Source organism: Cyclospora cayetanensis, unplaced genomic scaffold (genome assembly GCF_002999335.1).
Source record: "Cyclospora cayetanensis isolate NF1_C8 unplaced genomic scaffold, CcayRef3 CcayRef3_contig_284, whole genome shotgun sequence".
NCBI classification, from domain to species: domain Eukaryota; phylum Apicomplexa; class Conoidasida; order Eucoccidiorida; family Eimeriidae; genus Cyclospora; species Cyclospora cayetanensis.
This window is the reverse complement of record NW_020312241.1, coordinates 1-20,440: the sequence shown is the minus strand read 5'-3', so window position 1 is coordinate 20,440 and position 20,440 is coordinate 1. Positions and strand designations below refer to the sequence as shown.

The 20,440-nt window shown below is 54.2% G+C and overlaps 2 protein-coding genes across 2 annotated transcripts; both read left to right on the top strand.

Moving 5' to 3' along the window:
• The first annotated feature begins 403 nt into the window (after nucleotides 1-403).
• LOC34618297 (antifreeze protein Maxi) lies at nucleotides 404-14,244 on the top strand. Its single transcript, XM_026338617.1, has 7 exons — nucleotides 404-486; nucleotides 893-963; nucleotides 5,309-5,577; nucleotides 11,560-11,623; nucleotides 13,622-13,696; nucleotides 13,995-14,146; nucleotides 14,206-14,244. Exons 1-7 carry the CDS (start codon nucleotides 404-406, stop codon nucleotides 14,242-14,244), a joined length of 753 nt encoding a protein of 250 aa, XP_026194402.1.
• Nucleotides 14,245-17,502: 3,258 nt separating this feature from the next.
• LOC34624102 lies at nucleotides 17,503-19,926 on the top strand (the record flags this gene model as incomplete). Its single annotated transcript, XM_026338620.1, has 4 exons — nucleotides 17,503-17,530; nucleotides 17,981-18,508; nucleotides 18,617-19,083; nucleotides 19,369-19,926. Coding segments are annotated over 4 exons (1,581 nt in total), but the record flags the coding sequence as incomplete, so codon positions are not given.
• Nucleotides 19,927-20,440: the final 514 nt, after the last annotated feature.

Genomic DNA, 20,440 nt, shown 5'->3' with positions numbered 1-20,440 from the left:
GATCGGAGAGTGAGCTGCTCAAAGGAGGCCATGCAATAACGCGTAGCAAGTTTTGCACTGGGGGTTGGGGTTGAACGCGTCTCTCAACGGTGGCTTTTTCATGGAGGCGTGACTACTGTGCTGCGTCTGAAAGCGTCCGCGATCTCGCTGCCTCCCTTCCCCTGTCGAAAAAAGGCTAGCGCAATGAAAACAAGCACACAGCACTCGTGCTCAGACGTACGAGAGGAGGGGCGTTAGAGGGGAACCAACCGAGCCAGGGACGGGCACCCTCTCGTACAATGCGGTGCTAAATGCAGAAGATGCTCTCTCGAGTGCACGCACTGCGCTTTCCGTAGACACAATTATGCTTGATTTAAGATGCCTGTGAGCGCTTCCCCATCTCTATCTCCCCTCTGCCTTTTCAATGGGGGCGCAATGGCAGGATGAAGCCCTCGAATCGGGGGAATGCGAGAAAAGTTACCCGCAGCCTAATGTACGTTTCCTTACGTATGCAACCCTGTGATAAGTTTATACAAGTGCAAAAAGACGCATAGCAGACCCTGTGCGTACAGCTGCACATAGCTACACGGATGTTTCTGTATGAATCTTCATGGCCATGGCGCTCCCTCCTAAGGAGATAGCAAGATGCAGCTCTGTACACGGCACATTTCCAACACGGAAGCCTGAACGAAACAATTTTTTGGTGTCCACTGAAAAACATATGCAAAGATCGTGTTTCCAGCAGAAGAAGGCCACCTGCGACTGCCCTCTCCACCAGTACAACAACCCCACCCCTCAGGGGCGAAGGAGGGGCCCCGCAAGGGGCCCTCCAGAGCAGAGCAGGAGAGCTCCCCACCAAACTTCCTTCCGGGATTTATTTACAGCCCGAAAAATATTGACAACGCGAACCCAGCAACGCATCCTGCAAGAGCACTGCCCCTTCGACATCGCCAGCAGCGTGTGCTGCCGCTGCAGAGGAAGGGCGTGAGCGTCTGCTCCTTCGTCGACTCCTTCGTCTGCATGTGATGAACAACTTGACGGCTGCGGAGGAGGGGGCCCCCCTTCTGCAGCGACAGCAGCAACCATGCCCGTCAGCTCGCCAGCTGCCTCGGGAGCAGCTGCTGCTGCAGCGGCAGCTGCAGCGCTGTTGCCGCCAACTGGCGAAACTGCAGCAGCTCCACCGGGAAACCGTAGAAGCAGAACGGAAGGAGGCCTCTGAGAGCGCCTCTTTCTTGTTCGAACGTCTTGCTGCAGCAGCAGAAGCCTGCACGGAAAGAAAGCCGTGCAGCTGCCTGCTCGCGGCAGCTGAACAGCAGCAGCAGCAGCAGCGGCTGCCTTTGTTCGCCATAAGAGCGACCGGCTGTCATGTGTGTGCACTGCAAACTGAAGCCGCAGGAAGAGAAGCCTCTGCGCAAGCTGCTGCAGCAGCAGGCACACTGCGTCGCAGCGATGGAAGTCGGGGGGCAAACACCAACGTGCTTTCTCAGTGCTGCCGTGCAGTGCAGAAAATACTACTGGAAATGCTGCAGCAGGAGGCAGAGGCAGAGGCAGCTGCAGCGGCAGCCTTCGCGGGGGGACTGGAAGAGTCTGAGGAAACAACGACAACGCATCTTCACCAGCTCTTGCTGCATCATCGCGCTGCAGTTTTGCGTGAAAGCTTCGCTTTGCTGCAGCATCAAGTGCAGCAATTGCGAGGCTTCTCCTGCACGCTGTGTACGCCCTCCGCTGTCAGAAATCCTTTGGTGTAACTTCTCTGGACTGCTTTTGTACCTGCACGTGGTGTTGTTAATTTTCATCAGCAGCACTGGTGTCTGCTGCTGTTGACTGCGTCTCGCGTTTTGGGGAGGGGGGAGGAGGGAAAGGGCCGCTGTGATGCCTTCGCTTCTGCTGATGCTGCTGATGCTGCTTCTGCTGATGCTGCTTCTGCTGATGCTGCTTCTGCTGATGCTGCTTCTCCTGATGATGCTGTTGTTGCTGTCTTCCCCCTGTTGTCTTTCCTTAGCACATGCGCAGTGCGCCACCCCTAGAGCGGTTCGAACGGCGTTAAGTGCATGCATGCCATGCAGATTTGTTCATGTCTATGTGTATATATGTATGTTTGTGTATGTATGTATATGTGTGTATATATGGATGTGTATATCTGTATGTATGTGTATGTATGTACATATGTGTGTATGTATATATGGATGTGTATATGTATGTATGTGTATGTATGTATGTGTATATGGATGTGTATATATGTTAGTACATGTATATGTATTTAGATACATGTATGTGAATATATGTATATATGCGTATATATGTATACGTGTGTATATATGGATGTGTGTGTATGTATGTATATATATACATATATATATATATATATATATGTGGATATATGTATATGTATGTATATATGGATGTGTGTATATTTATATGTATATATATGTGTTTATTTATATATATAGATATAGATATATATATATATGTATGTGTATATATGTATATCCAAGTGTACATATGTGTATGTGTATATATGTATGTGTGTGTGTGTGTCTTTCTGCAGCGAGAGGGGGAAGCGATGAAAAAGCGGCTGCATCTCTTGCGTTGTTGCTTTTGTCTGTTCCTTTTCTCGGAAGGCGTGCTGCTGCTGTATCGACCTCTGCCCTTCGACGCGCTTCATTGCAGCTGTTGCAGCTGACCATTAAGCCTTGGATGCGCAGTCTCGTTCTGCTACTGCTGCTCTTGCAGCGCACCGCTGCACGCGGCAGCAGCAGCGACTGCAGCAGCAGCAGCTGCTGCTCTCAAGCAGCCATTGCAGAAGGCGACTATGCTGCTGCTTCTGCAGCTGCAGGCTTGATGCACTTTCAAGCCGAGGTTCTTCTGCTCGCTGTCTGTAGGCACCCATCACTGCAGCAGCAGCAGCAAGAAGAGTAGCAAACGCAGACACAAGCGCCAGATATTGCAGCCATCGCACTCTGTCAGTCGTCGCTCGAGGCAGTCAGTCTGCCGAAGTGCTCCCGTGCTGTTCTTTGTGCTGCAGCCTTCGCACGGCACTGGCCTCTTTTCCCGATGACTGTTGCTGCGCTGCAGTCTCTCTGCAGCAGCTCTAGCAGCAGCAGCCTTAGCAGCAGCAGCCTTAGCAGCAGCAGCCTTAGCAGCAGCAGCCTTAGCAGCAGCAGCCTGCGCTGCTGTTACACTGCGCAGTCAGCTCTCGCGCAACAGGAGCTTCTCCTGCTTGTCTTGGGAGGTCGTCCTTTACTGCATCGTCTGCAGCAACACGTCTGCACTATCCCTGCAGCAGCAGCAGCAGCAGCAGCAGCAGCAATAATAGTACCTGCAGCACCAGCAATAACATCAGCAACAGAAGCAGCAGCAGCAATAATAGTACCTGCAGCACCAGCAATAACATCAGCAACAGAAGCAGCAGCAGGAGCTGCTGCTACTGCACCTCCCGAAGCAGCAGCAGCCACCGCATGCGAACAACTGCTGCAGGTCGAATCCACATACTGCTTGCTCTTACAGCAGACTACTGCCTTGTGTGTCTTCCTGCAGCGAGAGAATCAGCACGAAACGCAGCAGCAGGATGCAGCAGATATGTTGCTGCTGCTGCTGCAGGCGTTGCCTCGATGGGCAAGTAACGCAGATTTCCCCCGACTCGCCGACAGACGCCAGTAAGCACCACTAGCACCATCAACAGCAGCAAGAATACCAACAGCAGCAAACCAGCAGCAGCTGCTGCAGGAGAATGCCTCTGTCGAGTTGCGTGTGAATCTCTCCTCAGGGGGTTGTTGCTCTGCAAGGAGTTGCACGCGCTGCTTTTGCATGCGCCAACACCAGCGCATGCAGCAGACAAGGCGGCAAGAAGCAGCAGCAAGAATGATCGTGTAATAACTCCCCTTCCGCCACTTCAGCTGCAGCAGCTTCGTGAGCAGCTAGCCACATTGTTGCCACTGCTGCTGCTGCACAGGACTGAGCCACACTGCCATAGCAGCAGAGACTGCAGCAGCAGCAGTGGCAGCAGAGACTGCAGCAGCTGCTGTGTCGCTACACCAGAGCAGCTGCTACAATTTGCCGCTTGCTGGTGGAATGCGTCTTGTCAACTCAACGAACAGACAAAACGTTCACACGTAAGAGACAGTATACGCAGCACCAGCAGCCGCTCCTGCTGTTTGCTGCTTGCATCACTGATCCTGTTTGCTGCCGCTGTTTGCTGCTGCTGTTTGCTGCCTGCATTACTGATGCTGTTTGCTGCCTGCATTACTGATGCTGTTCGCTGCTTGTATTACTGCTGCTGCTGCTGCTGCTGGTGCTGTTCGCTGCTTGTATTACTGCTGCTGTTTGCTGCTTGAATTACTGATGCTTGTGCTGTTTGTATTACTGATGCTGTTTGCTGCTTGTATTACTGCTGCTGTTTGCTGTTACTGTTTGCTGCTTGTATTACTGCTGCTGCTGCTGTTTGCTGCTTGTATTACTGCTGCTGTTTGCTGTTACTGTCGGCTGCTTGTATTACTGCTGCTGCTGCTGGTGCTGCTGCTTGCTGTTTGCATTACTGATGCTGTTCGCTGCTTGTATTACTGCTGCATTACTGATGCTGTTGGCTGCTTGTATTACTGCTGCTGTTTGCTGCTTGTATTACTGCTGCTGCTGCTGGTGCTGCTGCTGCTACTGCATGCGCGCTTTGCACCGCTGATGGGGTAGCTTCGTTGTTTGTTGCAGCGTCTCTCTCTGTGTGTGTCTGTGTGTGTGTGAGCTTCCTCGCTGCTCAGCTTCCAGCAGCAGCCGAGGGGTTTTATTGGCTCTGTGCTGCGACTGTTGGGCAGCAGAAGGCAGAGTTGCTGCTTTTGACTCCTATGTTGCTTCTAGGCACTCACCATCATCATCATCATCAGCAGCAGCAGCAGCAGCATCAGCTCCTAGAGCCGCCTCGAAGTCGACGCGTGCTGGGAGCTGCTCGCAGCGAGTGCAAGGTGTACATACACTGCAGAAGCCTTGTGCTGCAGTGGACTTGTTGCTGTCTTCGAGGAAGTATGTTCTTGCAGCGCACATATGCGCCGCACAAAAGGGCAGCAAGAAACAAACGCAGCGCAAGCGTATATATGTATATATATATCTAACTCAAAATGCGCTCGAGGCGATAAATTTTTGCCTCTGCGTCTCCCGTACTGGCAGCAGCCGTGTGTGTGTAGGATGTTAGCGGGGGGAAGGGGTGTGTGTGTGTGTGCCATCGAGGGATTTTTTTGCATGCCCCTCCTCTCAGTTATTTCTTTTGTTTTCTGCCCGCTGCGACACGAGCCACTCCACTTTTCACAGCGTCTTGTCGTTTCCAGCAATGCCACTTTTGCAGGAGATCCGAGGGTGCCTCTGCGAACTGCCACGCTTTTTGTCGAGAGCAGCAGCCAAGCAGGCAACACGCCTGACGGCGAGGCTGAGGAGCTGTCTTTTGCCGTTGCTGCTGCGACGTTGGCTGCGGAAATTCTCAAGGCATGCTGCAGCAGTGGCGAAGAAGAGGGCTGTTGCGTGGTGAGAGGCACAGGTGCAGCCTTCGCAGCAGAGCGGCTCTGTTGCAGCCTCTTGAACGCTGCCGAGCAGCTCACGGAGAGGGCGAGGCGAGCGGTAAGCCACAGAAACGCATGCGAAGAAACAACGAGAAAGGGAGGGCTGGCTAGAAGAGGAGGCTGCCTGCAGCGACAGGCAGAGCCAGCAAACAGTCATCCTCAGAAGGATCCGTCTAAGACGCGTACCCCGCCTTACGCCGCTGCTTGTGTCTTTGTATGTATGCGGGGAGGGAGGAGAAGCAAAGGAGGATAAAATGCATCGAAAAGTCTCTCGTGCTGCGTTCTTGCATTGACGCAGACGTGTCTGTCCGTCCGCCTGCCTGCCTGCTTGCATGCGTGTCTTTCTGTCTGCAGCAAGTATCCGCAGAGTTAGAGATTTCCGTGGAAGCGAGGCTGTGCGAGATGCAGCAGGCAACAGCCAGGGCTGTTGCTGCTATTGCTGCTCCTTCTGCTCCTTCTTTTGATCCTTTCAATGCTGCTGCAACACCCTTGCTGCCAATAGCATCAAGCGAAGAAGCGAAAGATGCGGATTTTGCAGTCAAACTTCAGTCCTTGATTGCGAAGAGCAAACAGAGACTTCTGGCAGATATCAAATCTCGTGCTTTAGAGGTGTGCTAGCCACTCAGCGACAGGTGTTCGCTGCGAGAAGCTTTTCTGGTTTGTTGTTGCGACCAACGCCGAGTCACGTTTATGTTGGCAGCGGCTTGCTCTGCCTTCAGAGCATCTAAGGCGGCTACTGCTGCACTCTCCGTGTGAACGTGGATGCTGCTGCCGTTTTTGCGGAGGTTATATATATATTCATATGTGTATGTATGTGTATGCGTGTGTGTATATATATGGCGTATATATATGTATACCGTATATATATGTATATACATATACCGTATATATATGTATATAGCGTGTATATGTATACATATATGTGTGAGTTTATGTGCTCCAATGCTATGCAGCTTGCAGCGGAGACAGGCGACCCTTCTGATGAAGGCGGCATATCGCGAAGTCAGCAGCCTGTGAGGCGGAGGCTGCAGGCATTTTTGTTGCTTCTTTGGCACTGTGAGCAGATGTTTGCGGGGGAGTTGGAGGATGCGGAGGCATGCATGCAGTATCTCGTAGAAGCGGTGAGTGCATGCAGCCAGGGGCTGATACACTTCTGGGATGCCTGAGAGAAGGGGTATGCAGCGGAGTTAGCAGACGAGACTCAGCGCATGATGCAGCTGATTCGAAGACGCTGTGCAAAGGGTGGCTAGCCACGCAGACGCAGCGACTAGCGAAACAGGGAGGGAAGGATCTCCACAAGGCGTCTACCCACACTCGTGTTAGGGTGTGGCGTGTCGTGTGTGCCGTGTCTTTCCACCCCAGGTACTTTTTCCTGTCGCAAGGAAACTTGATGCTGTCACGCCTAGCAAAAGCAGCAGTGAAAGCAGCAGTGAAAGCAGCAGCAAGAGCAGCAGTGAAAGCAGCAGCAAGATGAGAGCGCTGTCGGAGGATGCCTGCATGTTTGCCGATGCATGCTTCCCCATCAGCTGCAACAGCTTGGTGCAGGCAGCGCTTCTTCGCTGCTTAGGAAGGCTATTCATGCGCACTCAGCAGACACGCAGCATCAAAAGCCATCGCTTGCTGATTGCTGCGATCAGGTGCGATGGGTAGAGACGCTCAGCGCAGCAGCTCCACGGCAGTACCAAAAGTAGACACTCTCTCTTCACCTGTCTGCAGCTTCTCCTCCTCAATGCGTTCTCTGACTTCATTTTTCTCCTCGGATCGCAGCGAAACTTGCCATGTAGATATGTGTATGTGCATGTGCAGATGTACATGCATGTACATATGTGTATCTGTATGTATACATATGTATATCTGTAGATGTACATGTATGCACATTTATGCATGTATATGTATACATATATATATATACATATAGATATAGATGCCTCTGTGTGTATGTGACTGTGTGACGTCGCTCGTGTGCTGTGGCGTTCTGCGTGATAGGTTTCACTGAGCATAGCCTTTTTTTCTTGTTTTTTCTGACCTACGCTGCTCGCGCGTTTTTCTTTGAAAGGCTACTGTCCACGTGGCTGTATCTCCGTGTGCGTCTCAGCTTTTTGTTGCAACTAGGGGGGAACGTAGACGCGGCAGCTCTCGAAGAGGCAACTGAGCACTTGATGCCGCTGCTGATTCTGTCTGTTGCAGCCTGCAGCAGCAGTTGCAGCGGCAAGCCGCTGCTCTCACAGCGCGAGATTCAAGAGCTTTTCTCGCAGCCGTATCCGCAAAGCGGAGCAGCAAGAGCTCTCGCCGATACGCCTTCTCTTGCTGCTGCATCAGAAGCTGTTTCCCCTGCTGCTGCACTCTCCACAGCAGCAAGAGGCGCTGCCGCAGCCAGGAGTCTTGCTGCCGCCGCAAACGCTGAAACGCAGCACCGCTGCTATGGCTGCAGAAAGCTGACAGACGTCGCGTTTGCGACGTCTGTCAGCTCGAACGCAGCACTGGCAGCAACTTGCGAGTATTTCCTCACGTGTGACCACTGCAAGCTGCCTTTCTTGCCGTCTCCCCTGCATGCAAGAGCTCGCGAAAGCAGCTCAGCAACAGCAGCAACCCCCTCCGCAGACGCAGCTGCAAAACCCCTGCTGCTCCAGCAGACGCTTGCGGCAAGAGAGAAGCAGCATCTGCTGCAGACAGACAGCGCAGCAGCGCTGCTGCTGCTGCTGGGCTGCTGCTGCTGCAGGCTGCTGCAGCTGCAGCAGCAGCATCCCCTGCAGCAGCACGTTCGCTCGCTCAGGAGGTCGCTCTCACCCCGAGGCGCGGCGCAGCAGCAGCAACTCGCTGCAGCCGCTGCTGCTGCCTCCGTCGCCGCTTTGGACGTTCCTGAGGCATCGTTTGGGGGAGGGGTCGCTGGCGGCGATGCATGCAGGAGTAGTGCAGAAGGCGACACAGCCTCGATCCTGCAGCAGCTTGTGCGTCAGCAGCAGCAGCGCTTCAGGAGAGCGCAGCAAGCCATGTGCCCTCCGCTGCTCACGCTGCTGCTGATGGCTCCCACCACTGCGTTTGCAGCAACCGAGCAATCCTGCAGCAACGACAGCCTAGACAGCAGTCTTGACGCTGCTGCTGCTGCAGCAGCTGCTGCGCTCACCGTGTGGCAGCTGCTGCATCTCTCCCTACGCGCAGATGCGCTCTCCTTCGAGCTTTGCTGCTGCCCTGAAAGCAGCAGCAGCAGCAGCAGCAGCAGCAGCAATACAACGGGCAGCCGTATGGATGCAGTTCTCAGGCCCTTCGAAATGTCAGCAGCAGCGCAGGAGGCATCCAAGAGTCTCCTGCTGCTGCTGCTGCATTCGCCAGCGCTGCTGCTGCGGCTGCTGCCTCCTGTCTCCGATCAGCTCGTGCAGCAGCAGAATCCAGCGCAGCAGGAGGTGCTGCATCGCCTCAAGGAAGAGGAGGCGGCAGCTGCAGCAGCAGCTCCTCCCGGGAGCTTGTTGCAGCTGCTGCGCTTGTGCTTGTTGGTGCCGCCGCTGGTGTTCACTGCAGCAGCAGCAGCAGCTGCTGCTGCTGCTGCAGCGACCACTACAAGTGTAGATGCTCAAGGTGCGCCTTCCGAAGCCTTAGCTGGAGGCGACGGCAGCGACAGCAGCTTTTTCGCTTCCGCTGTGGATCCAGACTTCGTGTGGCTCTATGCCCAGCCGCGCATGCGTCTCTTGCTGCAGCCGCATCTGCATGCAGCTGCGGGGGAAGCAGCAGCGGCGGCAGGCGCTCTCGCGGCAGCAGCGGCGGAGGGGAAGAGTTCAATGGCTGCCCTTCTTGCCTCCGCGAAGAGCAAAGCCTTTGAGGGAGACAGCGGACGGCTGTTGCTGCGCTGCTGTGACTTGGAGTCTCTGCTGCTTTCCGCCGCTCGACTGCAGCGCTCGCTGGCTGCTTCCGTGCTGCTGCAAAGGGGCATGCGGCAGCTGGCAGTAGAAAGCTGCTGTCTGCACTGCCCCTCGCTGCAGCAGGCTGTTGAGTTAGTGAAGCCTCATGCGCACGAGGAGCGTTCCGCACTGCCCCTCATGTCTTTCAGCGCGATCGCGATTCACGTTGAACTCACTGGCGTGGCAGCAGCGTGGTTAGCAGCGGAGGGATTTGCTGCCTTCTCGCTGCGCTTTCTTCTTCGCCGTCTGCACACGGCAGCAGCAGCAGCAGCAGCAGCACGAGACGACGAAGGCAGAGGCGGGTGTGGCTTCGTAGGCTTCAGCGTCGGAGGAACGGCTGCGCTCACGCAGCGGCTGCAGCAGCTGACGCTGCTGCTGCAGTGCTGGGGTGTCTCTGCAGCTGCAGCAATAGGCCATGCATGCGGCGGGGGATGCTGCCTCGACAGTCTCTTCAGTCTCTTCTGGAGAAGCAGCAGCAGCAGCAGCAGCAGTTTCGGAAGTCTCAGCAGCACCCTCAAAAACAGCCGCAGCCTCAAGAGAAGAGACGCAGCGAGACTGACGCATCGAAGTCTCTTGATTCTGCTGCTGGGAGAGCGTCTCTACCTCCTCATTTCTGGAGAGCTGCAGCACCAGGCACGGAGGCAGCTCCTGCGCAACAACAAACAGCAAGCACACCCACTGACAGCTGCTGCTGCTAAAGAAGCTGTCACAGAGGCACAGCTACTCCCAAGCCTGCTGCTGCCCTTTCGCTTCGCAGTCGTGGGCTGGAAAGCCGATACATCACTTCCCCGTAAGTTACATGCCTTTCTTTCGGTACTCTACTGCTGCTCTGTTGCTCTTATGTTGTTACTCTTGCTACACTGTTGTTACTCTTGCTACACTGTTGTTACTCTTGCTACACTGTTGTTACTCTTGCTACACTGTTGTTACTCTTGCTGCTCTGTTGTTACTCTTGCTACACTGTTGTTACTCTTGCTACACTGTTGTTACTCTTGCTACACTGTTGTTACTCTTGCTACACTGTTGTTACTCTTGCTACACTGTTGTTACTCTGGCTACTCTGTTGTTACTCTTGCTACACTGTTGTTACTCTTGCTACACTGTTGTTACTCTTGCACTGATCTTACTCTCTAGGCTGCTGCTACTCTTGCACTATTCTTACTCTCTAGGCTGCTGCTACTCTTGCACCATTCTTACTCTCTATGCTGCTGCTACTCTTGCACCATTCTTACTCTCTACGCTGCTGTTACTCTTGCACTATTCTTACTCTCTAGGCTGCTGCTACTCTTGCACTGATCTTACTCTCTACGCTGCTGTTACTCTTGCACTATTCTTACTCTCTAGGCTGCTGCTACTCTTGCACTGATCTTACTCTCTACGCTGCTGTTACTCTTGCACTGATCTTACTCTCTACGCTGCTGTTACTCTTGCACTGATCTTACTCTCTACGCTTCTGTTATTCCTCTTACGCTGCTCGTGCTCTTGCTCTTGCTCCTGCTCTGTTGCTGCCGTGGCAGCAGCTTCTGACGGCTTAGTCGATCCGAACTGTCGGCTGCCTCTTCTATCCGCTTTTTCCGAAGCTTTGACATGGATCTGCGCTGTCTGTTGCTGCGCATGCAGCTGGTATCAGCTTGCTGCAGCAAGCGACGCCTTTGGACGGTTTGTTGCAGCAGCTGCTGCTGGTGTTGCCACCAACTGAAGAGGCTGTTCAGTTGATTTTCCGACTGCTGCAAACGCAGCAGACGACCAGCAGCGCCGAAAACAGCGGCAAGGGAATTACTGAAGTCTCGAGCAGCAGCTTTCCTACATGTGGCGTTAGCGACAGCAGCTGCGACAGCCGAGGACGCTCTGCAGAATCGCATAGGGAGAGCACTACTCCGCCGTCTCTCGGCAAGCATCAGCAACAGCTGCTTCTCTTTGTGATTCTTCGTTGCGCGCATCATTTCGCATCCAGTAAGAAGGAGAGAGAGAGCAGCAGCAGGCTTAGTAATAGGAGCAGCAGCATTAGCAGGAGGAGGAGCAGTAGCAGGATTGGTAGCAGCATCAGTAGCAGGATTAGCAGCAGCAGCAGCAGTAGCAGGATCAGTAGCAGCAGCAGGATTAGCAGCAGCAGAAGTAGCAAGATTCGTAGTAGCAGCAGCAGCAGTAGTAGCAAGATTAGTAGCAGCAGTAGCAGCAGTAGTAGCAAGATTAGTAGCAGCAGTAGCAGCAGTAGTAGCAAGATTAGTAGCAGCAGCGGCAGCAGGATCAGCAGCACGATCAGTAGCAAGATTAGCAGTAGCGCTAGGCGCAGCAGGATTCGCAATGGCAGACACAATCGTAGTCAGCTGCAATTTAAAGACTGCATTTGCAGCTTCATCAGATAGCCTGCTGTGACTCTGTTGCAGCATCCCGCGGCTGGTGCTGCTGCTGCTGCTGGTGCTGGTGCTGGTGCTGCTGACAGTCTCATGCGCTGCTGTCTGCGGCTTTGTTGCTGCTGCCACGCTTTGCACTGCTGCAGATTCGAGTCAGGATCAAGAAGGTGGTCAGCAGCAGCTGTTGCAATGCATGAATATCCTTCAGAGGTGGGCTGCAACAGAGAGGTGTCACAGCAGATGTCGTGCTTGCTGCCTATGTATGTATGTGTGTATGTGTGTTGGAGTATCTTTAGAGGTTCAGCACTTGCAGCGGATTTCTCTAGAGCTGCACATGCAAAGCGAATTTCTGCCATTTAGCTGCCATACTGAACTGGCAGTCCTTAAAGGGGGGGTTGACATGCCGTTGCCTCATTCGCTGCCTCTTCTGATGCTGCAGAGCCGTCAACATCTTCTACAAAGATCCATCGCCATCAGCACCAGCTGCAGCTGCTGCAGCCGTCAGTCTTTCAGATGTGGTGCAGCAACAAATGTTGCAGGTATGGCAGGAGGCAAAATTCACAGCCTGCAACACTGCAAGAGGTGCTCGTTGCATGCAGAAGATGTAAACAGCGCTGCTGTGCTTTGCCATCCCCCCCTCCCCTTCACACATCCTCTTCTTTTCGCTCTCTTTTTCTTTCCCTTTTCTCTTTTTCAAGCTTTTTCGCTCTCTCTCTCTCTCCTCCGTCTCTTTCTCTCTCTCCCTCTCTCCCTCTCTTTCTTTCTTTCTTTCCTTCGTTCTCGACGTGTCTCGCGAACGCATGGCGTTCTGTTGTTTCAACTGTCACATGTGGCGTGTTGCATGCGTAATTTGCCAGGTTGTAGAGCTGCTGCGGCTGTGCCTCGTAACTCCCAGCAGCAGTAGCAGTAGCAGCAGCAGCAGCAGTTCTGCTGCTGCAGCACTGCTTTATCGCCGCAGCTTTTTGCGTCTCTTTGCGCCTCCCGGATCACTTCCGCTGCTTCTGCGAGAGGCTTCTCGTCAACAGCAGCATCGAGAGAATGATGCTGAAAGACGAGTTGCAGCAAGTATTATGGCCACACGCACGCTCAAACTGTTGCTGGATGTCACGAGCAGCGAGCTTGTTGAGACAAGAGCCGCTAAAGTCGGTGTTGCTAGTCGCGCTGAGGCTGCACCAGAAGCCTAGTCTACTGCCTACTGGGAGGCAATGGCGAATGCAACATGCCTTCTGCTCCTCTTGCTCTTGCTGCTGCCTGAACCGATTTTTCCGCTTTGTCTGTCTTTCGCCTAGCTGCATTCTTGCAGCCAACGCTGCCACATCAATAAATATATGTATGTATATATATATGTATATATGTATATATGGGTGTGTTTGTTTGTGTGTGTTTGTGTGTATCGACAGCTCTTGGGCTTCCTGGACTGCTGCCGTGAAGCGACGCGTTTTTCAGTTAGCGTTTTGCAGTGTCTTTCCAGCTGCGTTTCCGCTTTTTCCGCCTTTTCGTTGCTGCAGTTTCTGCCGTTTGTGCTTCAGCAGATGCAGCAGTTTTTGCAGCAAGCGAAGCAGCAACTGCGTCGCTGTGGTGGGGGCAAAGCACACCCCTGCAGCAGGAAAGACGACCTTGTTTCTGCAGACTGCAGCTGCAGCAGCTGCGCAGAGGCGCATGCAGTTTGCAGCGAACTGTGGCGTTTGCTGCTGTTGCTGCTATCGAAAGCGCAAGAGGCTGCAGCGGCAGACGAGCAGCAGCTGCCGCTGCTGTGCGCTGCTTTCGCATGCACCCCAGTCCTGACACCCGTTCAGCAGCTTCTGCCTAGCGACCCTTCAGCAGCAGCAGCTGCTGCTGCCTCCACGCAGCAAAGTGGCAGCAACGCGAGCAGCAGCAGCATCAGCGATGGTGGAAGGCGCAGCGGGGGCAGTACAAGTAGTCTGGGATCGCAGCAGCCTCGTAGCGGGCTACTTTTGCGGCTGTTGCAGTATCATTGCTTACTGCCTGCCTTTCTCTTCGAGAAGCTGCAAGCCATCAGCAGCAGCAGCGCGAGCAGCTCCTGGGGAGGCGCATCGAAGTCTCAGATGGAAGAACTCGCGCGTCAGCTGCAGCTGCAACGCAGCGAATATCTGGAGGCACAGCGGCAGATGCCACTGCTGCTGCTGCGCTGCTGCACGTTGGGGGTATTTCTCAGTCACAGTTTTCCCTATGCAACGCGATTCGCTGCAGCGCGCTGTCTGCTGCAGTTGGGGCGCACCTACAGCGTGCCGCTGCTGCTGCAGCAGCAGCAGCAGCTGCTGCTGCTGGAGCAACAGCAGCAGCAGCAGCACCAAGAGCAGCTTCAGCTGCAGCAGCTGCTGGACGCTCTGGTGTCAAGTTTGCAGGGTGTCATCGTCGAGTTCATGCATTCCATCGACCCTCTGCCGCTTTGCTGCTCTCAAGTACTGGGATTTCTAGGGAGTCTCAGCAGAGGCAGCAGCAGCAGCAGCAGACTGATGCCTGTGTCATCTGCCGTTGCAGATCTGCTGCTGAAACGCCCACCATCTGCCACCTCTGGCAGCCAGCAGCAACAACAACAGAAAAGCGAAGGTAACTGCAGCAACAACAACACGCGGTCCCTGCGTGGAAGCAGCAGCAGCAGCAGCAGGAGTGGCAGCAGCAGCAGCAGCAGTGGCAGCAGTGGCAGATGGCAAATCGCAGCCGACGGAATGCTCGGCGTGACACTGCTGCAGGAGGTGCTGCTCTCGAATCTGCACATCTCAACTGCTGAGAGGACGGCGCAAGAGTTGCTTACCGTTCTGGGATTGCATGTAAACTCAGTGCCAGGTGTGTGTTTCCCTCCTCCAACAGGAGAATTTCTTAGGGTCGCTCTGCGCAGTGCTGCTTCATCTACCCCAAAGCGGATCGGTAAAATGCATGCGCGGCTGCCATCGCTTTTTCTCCCAATGCTCGGCAGCAGCTCGTGGGGTGCTCTATAGAGGGGGAAGGGATGCTTCTCTCGTGGCATTCATTTCACGCATTGTCACCCTTGGGCAAGACAAAAAGAGCAGCAAATGTGTGCAGTTGCTGTATATACACCTACGGCTTCCACAGGTCGTGCTGCAGAAGTCTTCCCCCGCATTTATAGGGCATTCCTGCGGCAGCAGCAGCAGCAGCAACAGCAGCAGCAGCAGCAGCAGCAACAGCAGCCACAGGAGCAGCATGAAGTCAGTAGCTGCGACCATCCTTTTGCTGGAGATGCGTTTCGCTGCCTCTTATGGCAGCAGCTGTTTGACCCTCCAGTGCGCGTGGCGCTGCTGCCTTACGCAAGCAGCGCGTACAGACACTGGACTGGCCGCAGCAGCAGCAGCAGCAGCAGCAGCAGCAGCAGCAATGCCAAGACGCAGAGCAGCAGCAGCAGGGAAGCTGTTCGAGGGAGAAAGCGCAAAGCGCCTGGAGATCTTCCAGCAACATCCGTGACAGAAGGCAAAAACGATACAGAGAGCAACAACGCCGCATTAGGCGCAACAGGCACCTCCCCCCTACAGCTGTTTGTACAGTGGCTTCTGACATCCCTTGAGAAGCAACAGCAGCAGCAACAGCAGCAGCAACAGCCACATGAGCAACAAGAAAAGGGAAGGTTGAGCAGCAGCAGCAGCATTCGCATCAGCATCTTCCGTGCATGCGATTTGGCGATGCTGCACTTGCCGTTCTGCCTATCGTTCTTGCTGCCGCATCTGGTTGAGGCTTTTCTGTCGTCAAGACTGAACTCGCCGCAGCAGGTATGCTGGTGGATGGTTTAAATGCTGATTCAATGCTGCAATTACTACTAGTACTCCTCCTACTACGCTTGTTTTGGTGTTGTTGCTTTGGGTGGACTTGTGGCTGCTGCTGCTGCTGCTTTTTCAAGTGGTGTCAAGAATGCAGGAAGCTTCGCTGCGCTATACAGGGGACCTTTTTCTTGCGATTATATCGCGTGAGAGCTGACACTGACACTGCTGCTGCCAGTGCTGCTGCGGTTGTTTGTGTTGTTGCTGCTGCTGCTGCAGGCAGGTGCCCTTCTTAGCCAACGACTGCTGCAGCTTGTTTCTACCGAGTTGCAGAAGGCTTACAGCAGCAGCAACAATAGCACGCAGTATCCAACCCATCCATGGAAGGCGTCATCAGGAGAGAGTCTTGAGGGGAAGCAGGAGCAGCAGAAGGGGGGTAAGGCAGATAGCGCCTCTACTACCATACAGGTTCGTCGGAAAGACTCTGTTTGTTGCTTTTTTTCTTTGTTTCATGCTGCCGAAACGCTCCTTTCCCTTCTCCCCGCCTGCCAGTCATCGCAGCGCTGGCTGGCGTTTAGCCGTTCTTCCTGAGAGAGCATTCAACGCCGTTTGCTGCTGCTGCTGCTGCTGCTGCCTTTTCCAGGCTATTTTCTCTCTGCTGCAGAAGCTGACACGCTGGAGGCGTCTAATGGAGGAGCACCAACTGCCGCTGCTGCTGCAGCGGCAGCAGCAGCTGCAGCAACAGCAGCAGCAACAGCACGCTACGCTTCCTCCTCCACAGCCGAGTAGAGCGACGCCTACGGCAACAGCCATCACTGCCAGCGGCTCAAGTCCGTTGCAGCAGCCCACTGCTGCTGCAACGCAGCAGCAGCTTCAGCAGCAGCAGAAGTTGCTGCAGCACCAACTGCTCGCCGTGAAGAGTGCACTGGAAGCTCTCGATCCGCTGCTGCTGTCTCGAGCAGCACTTTCTTGCGGCGCATACGCGAGGTCTGTGGCTGCTTTTTTGAGAATGTTGCAATGGCTGCTAAACAGCTGCTGTTGCTTGCAGCCTTTTCCGCCATGTTGGTGCTGATGGTGGCGTGCAACTGCTGCAGGTGCATGCGGTGTTGGTGGTAAAAGTTTTTCGTAGCGTTGCCTTTGCGCTGCTCTCGATCTCTGCTGCCTCGGCAAGAGGTGGTAGTTGTTTGAATGCAGCAAAGTGATGCTGCTGTGCCGTGCTTTTGGCGAGCTCGAGAAAGCTTTGCTCCCGAGGCTTCCTCCACATGCTGCCGCTGCAGACTGCGTTCGCTTGTTCGGCTACAGAGCTCTCTGCCTCCTCGAAATGCACATGACAAAGGATTTGCTGCCTCTCAAAGAGCTGCAGCAGCGGCTCTGGCTTGGGCACGTTGTCGCAAAGGAAACGCATGCATCAGGTAGGCGCGACAGGGAGGCGAACGGGAGGGGGGGAAAGGAGGAGAAGGAGGGCTTGCGGTGTAAATGGTTCTGCTGCTTCTGTTTCTACTTCTGCTGCTTCTGTTTCTACTTCTGCTGCTTCTGTTTCTACTTCTGCTTCTGTTTCTACTTCTGCTGCTTCTGTTTCTACTTCTGCTGCTTCTGTTTCTACTTCTGCTGTTTCTGTTTCTACTTCTGCTTCTGTTTCTACTTCTGCTGCTTCTGTTTCTACTTCTGCTGTTTCTGTTTCTACTTCTGCTTCTGTTTCTACTTCTGCTTCTGTTTCTACTTCTGCTGCTTCTGTTTCTACTTCTGCTGCTCCCTGTGAGAGCATCCGCATTTACACACGATGCGTGCTGCTGCCTTCCTCTGCCGCCTCCCTTGAACTGTCGTTTGCGATGTTGCAGAGAAGAGCGCATCGCGCTGCGGTGTGGCAGTGCTGCCGCTGCTGCTGCAGTCGTATAGGGGACTGAAGGCATGGGACCTACTTTTGGCTGCTGCTGAATGTAGCGGTGTCGACGGACTGCAAAAATGCAGCAGCAGCAGCAGTAGCAGCAGCAGCAGTAGCAGCAGCAGCAGTAGCAGCAGCAGCAGCAGAAAGGGCTTGTTGTTGCCTGCTGCAGCCACTGAAATCGTCGCGACACCTAAACCGGCGGAAGAACAGGAGCAGCAGCAGGAGCAGCAGGCACTGCAACAAACGCAGCAGAGTGGGGTGCTTGTGCGATTGCAGCAGCAGCAGCACAGGCAGCAGCAGAGAGCCCACATCGAAGGCTTTGCGCTTGAGCTCCGTGGCAAATGGCGACGTGCAGCTGCTGCGTATTCGAGAAGGTGAGGCTGCGAAAAACGCTGCAGGTTGCTGCACTTTTTCTGGAACGCGCTGAGTGCGAATTTCGTCCCTTTACGATCGCAGGCGTCTCTGCAGCCTTGTGACGAACGCCGCTCTCTGCCTCGCACTCTGCCCTTCGTGTGCCTCTTCAGCCTGCTGAAAATGCCCAACAGCAGCACAGGCAGCAGCACAGACAGCAGCTGCAACAGCAGCAGCCTCAGCGCAGGCTGCAGCGTCTTGCTTGCCTTCTGCAGCAGCGCCTTGGCAGCACTGTCTGCGCCCACATCTTCCCCAGAGATTCAGGCAGCTGCAGCAGCAGCCGCGGAAGCTGCATGCGCTGCAGGAGATGCAGCAGCTGCCATTTGGTGTGGCTTTTTCCGCTGTCTGAGGAAAAGTGGAGGGGGCATTGCAGTATGGCCGGACTGGCAAGCGGTGCAGAGACACCTGCAGCAGCAGCAGCTTCAGGAGCTGCTGCTGCTGCTGCCCTTTCCGCTGCCAAGACGCTTTCTCCTCGAGCAGCAACTCCAGAACGCCACTCTGCAGCAGCTCATTCAGCAGTACAGACTCTCCCTGTGTCGCGCCGCTGCCTCCGCAGGAGGCGCTTGGCCATGGCAGCAGCGTCAAGAGCAGCAGAGACTCTCCGTCGCTCTCATGGAGGCAGCAGCTGCAGCGGCAGCTGCTGCTGCTCGTGCTCATAATAATAGTACTGCTGCAGCGCGTGCTAATAATAACGGCGATCGCCGAGCTAGCGATAGTAGTGGCGATCGCCGAGCTACCAATAGTGGTGGCGATCGCCGAGCTAATAACGGTACAGCTGCTGGAAATCATGCTGCCGTTTTGGAAGCAGAGGGGCCAGTGACAGCGGTAGGTGTCTTCGACTTGCACCAGCAGCGTGCCTTGTGGGCAGAAGCTGCAGCAGCGTGCTGCAGTTTGAGCAAGTGGGAAGCCTTGCCGCCGTTGCTGCACTCTGCATCGAAAGCAGCAGCAGCTGCTGCTGCTTCCTCGGCGACGGCAGCTGAGGGGGCAGCCTCTAGCGAGCTCAGTCTGGCCATGCTCCCGCAGTCCGACTCGACAGAATCTCGCTTTCTGCTGCAGCATTCTCGCTTGCTCCTTCTTGTGCGAAGAATTGTGCAGCAGCAGCTCGAGCGCAATACACAGCAAGAGGAGCAGCACGAAGAACGGCTGCAGGAGTGTGCCTGTATGTTGGTAGGCAGAAACCTACATGAAGCAACGGTGGAATGCTTGCGTCCTTTGACTGCGGCACTCAAAGATTCAGCAGAACGAGCTGCCACACACCTTTCTCACCTTCATATCTTCGCCGATCTCGAGGTGAGTCTGCCTCGTTGATGCGGTTGTGTGTTGGGTGCTGCTGCATGAGCATGTGTGTGGAGGCAGGCTGTTCGCGCATAAATGCATCAATAACTACATGCACAAATGCATATATATATGCATGCATAAATGCGTAAATACACAATACATAAATGTATGCATCAATGCATGCGCTTTTTGCCGCACAGTCTGCTCCACAATCGACTGCTTGCCTTATGTCGTTCTTGCTGCTGCTGTGTTGCGCTGTGCTATGCTGTCGTCTTTCTGCTTTGGATGCATCTGCAGCTAATATGCAGACGTGTTGGACTTCTCGTAGATAACGATGAGAGAGACGAGCTCCACAGCAACAACAGCAGCAGCAACAACAGCAGAGCTTCTTGGTGTGCGTGCATCAAGGCTTCCACTCGTCCCTTGTCTGTTTCTTCGCAGTGCTCTCTGGCTGCCCTCCTTGTCGATCGCGCTTTGTCAGGAACAGAAACAGCTCCTGCCGCAGAGGCGCATGCAAGAGGCTCAGTGCTCCTCTCAGCAGCAAAGATAGCCCTTGAATGTGTGCAGCAGCCTGTGGCTGCTGCTGCTGTAGGCCTTTCTCTGCAGCAGCAACGGTGCGGTGTATGGACACCTGGCGCCGTCCTTACGTCTCAGTACAAGCGGATTGAGACTTTCCTGAAGCAGCAAAATTTGCAGCAGGAGGTGGAGAAGGTCGAAGGGGGGGTTGCCTCTCCTGCAGATCATCAGCAAGTCCTTTGTTGGCAACAGCAGCTGCTCGAAAATCTCGCTCTCAACATGCGTCTAGAGACGGCAAACCAGCTTCTCAAAAAGGTGCAGAACGCTCGTCATCCATGAGCTGCGCTTTCGTGTATGTGTGTGTCTGTGTCTATGTGTGTGGCTGTATGTGAGTGTGTGGCTGTATGTGAGTGTATGTGTGTCTTTGTATGTGTCTATGTGTGTGTATGTATGTATGTCTTTGTATGTGTCTATGTGTGTGTATCTGTCTGTGTGTGTGTCTATATATGTATAATATATATATATACTTCTGTTCCATCCTGAGACTCCTTCAATTGCCCGCTATCTTTCTCTCTTGGATGCCATCACAGTTCACACACACACACTTCACCCTGCACGTCCCCCCGCTGTCTGTCTGTCTGTCTCTCTCTCTCTCTGTCTCTCTCTCTCTCTCTCTCTCTCTCTCTCTCTCTCTCTCTCTCTCTCCTTCTCTCTCTCTCTTTCTCTCCTTCTCTCTCTCTTCTTCCTCTTTCTCTCTCCTCCCCACCATCGCCCTTTGACTTCCTCTCTCTTTTTGTGTTTGTCCCCTTCTATTTTACTCGCATCCCTTTCTCTTCGTCTTTACTCCTTCTCC

Bases quoted from the DNA above. Each gene is read 5' to 3' on its own strand.
- LOC34618297 (XM_026338617.1), top strand. From the start codon at position 404: ATGGGGGCGCAATGGCAGGATGAAGCCCTCGAATCGGGGGAATGCGAG. The intron at 964-5,308 runs GTGAGCGTCTGC...CCACTTTTGCAG, and splicing joins TGCCGCTGCAGAGGAAGGGC to GAGATCCGAGGGTGCCTCTG. The intron at 14,147-14,205 runs GTTCATGCATTC...TGGGATTTCTAG, and splicing joins TTGCAGGGTGTCATCGTCGA to GGAGTCTCAGCAGAGGCAGC.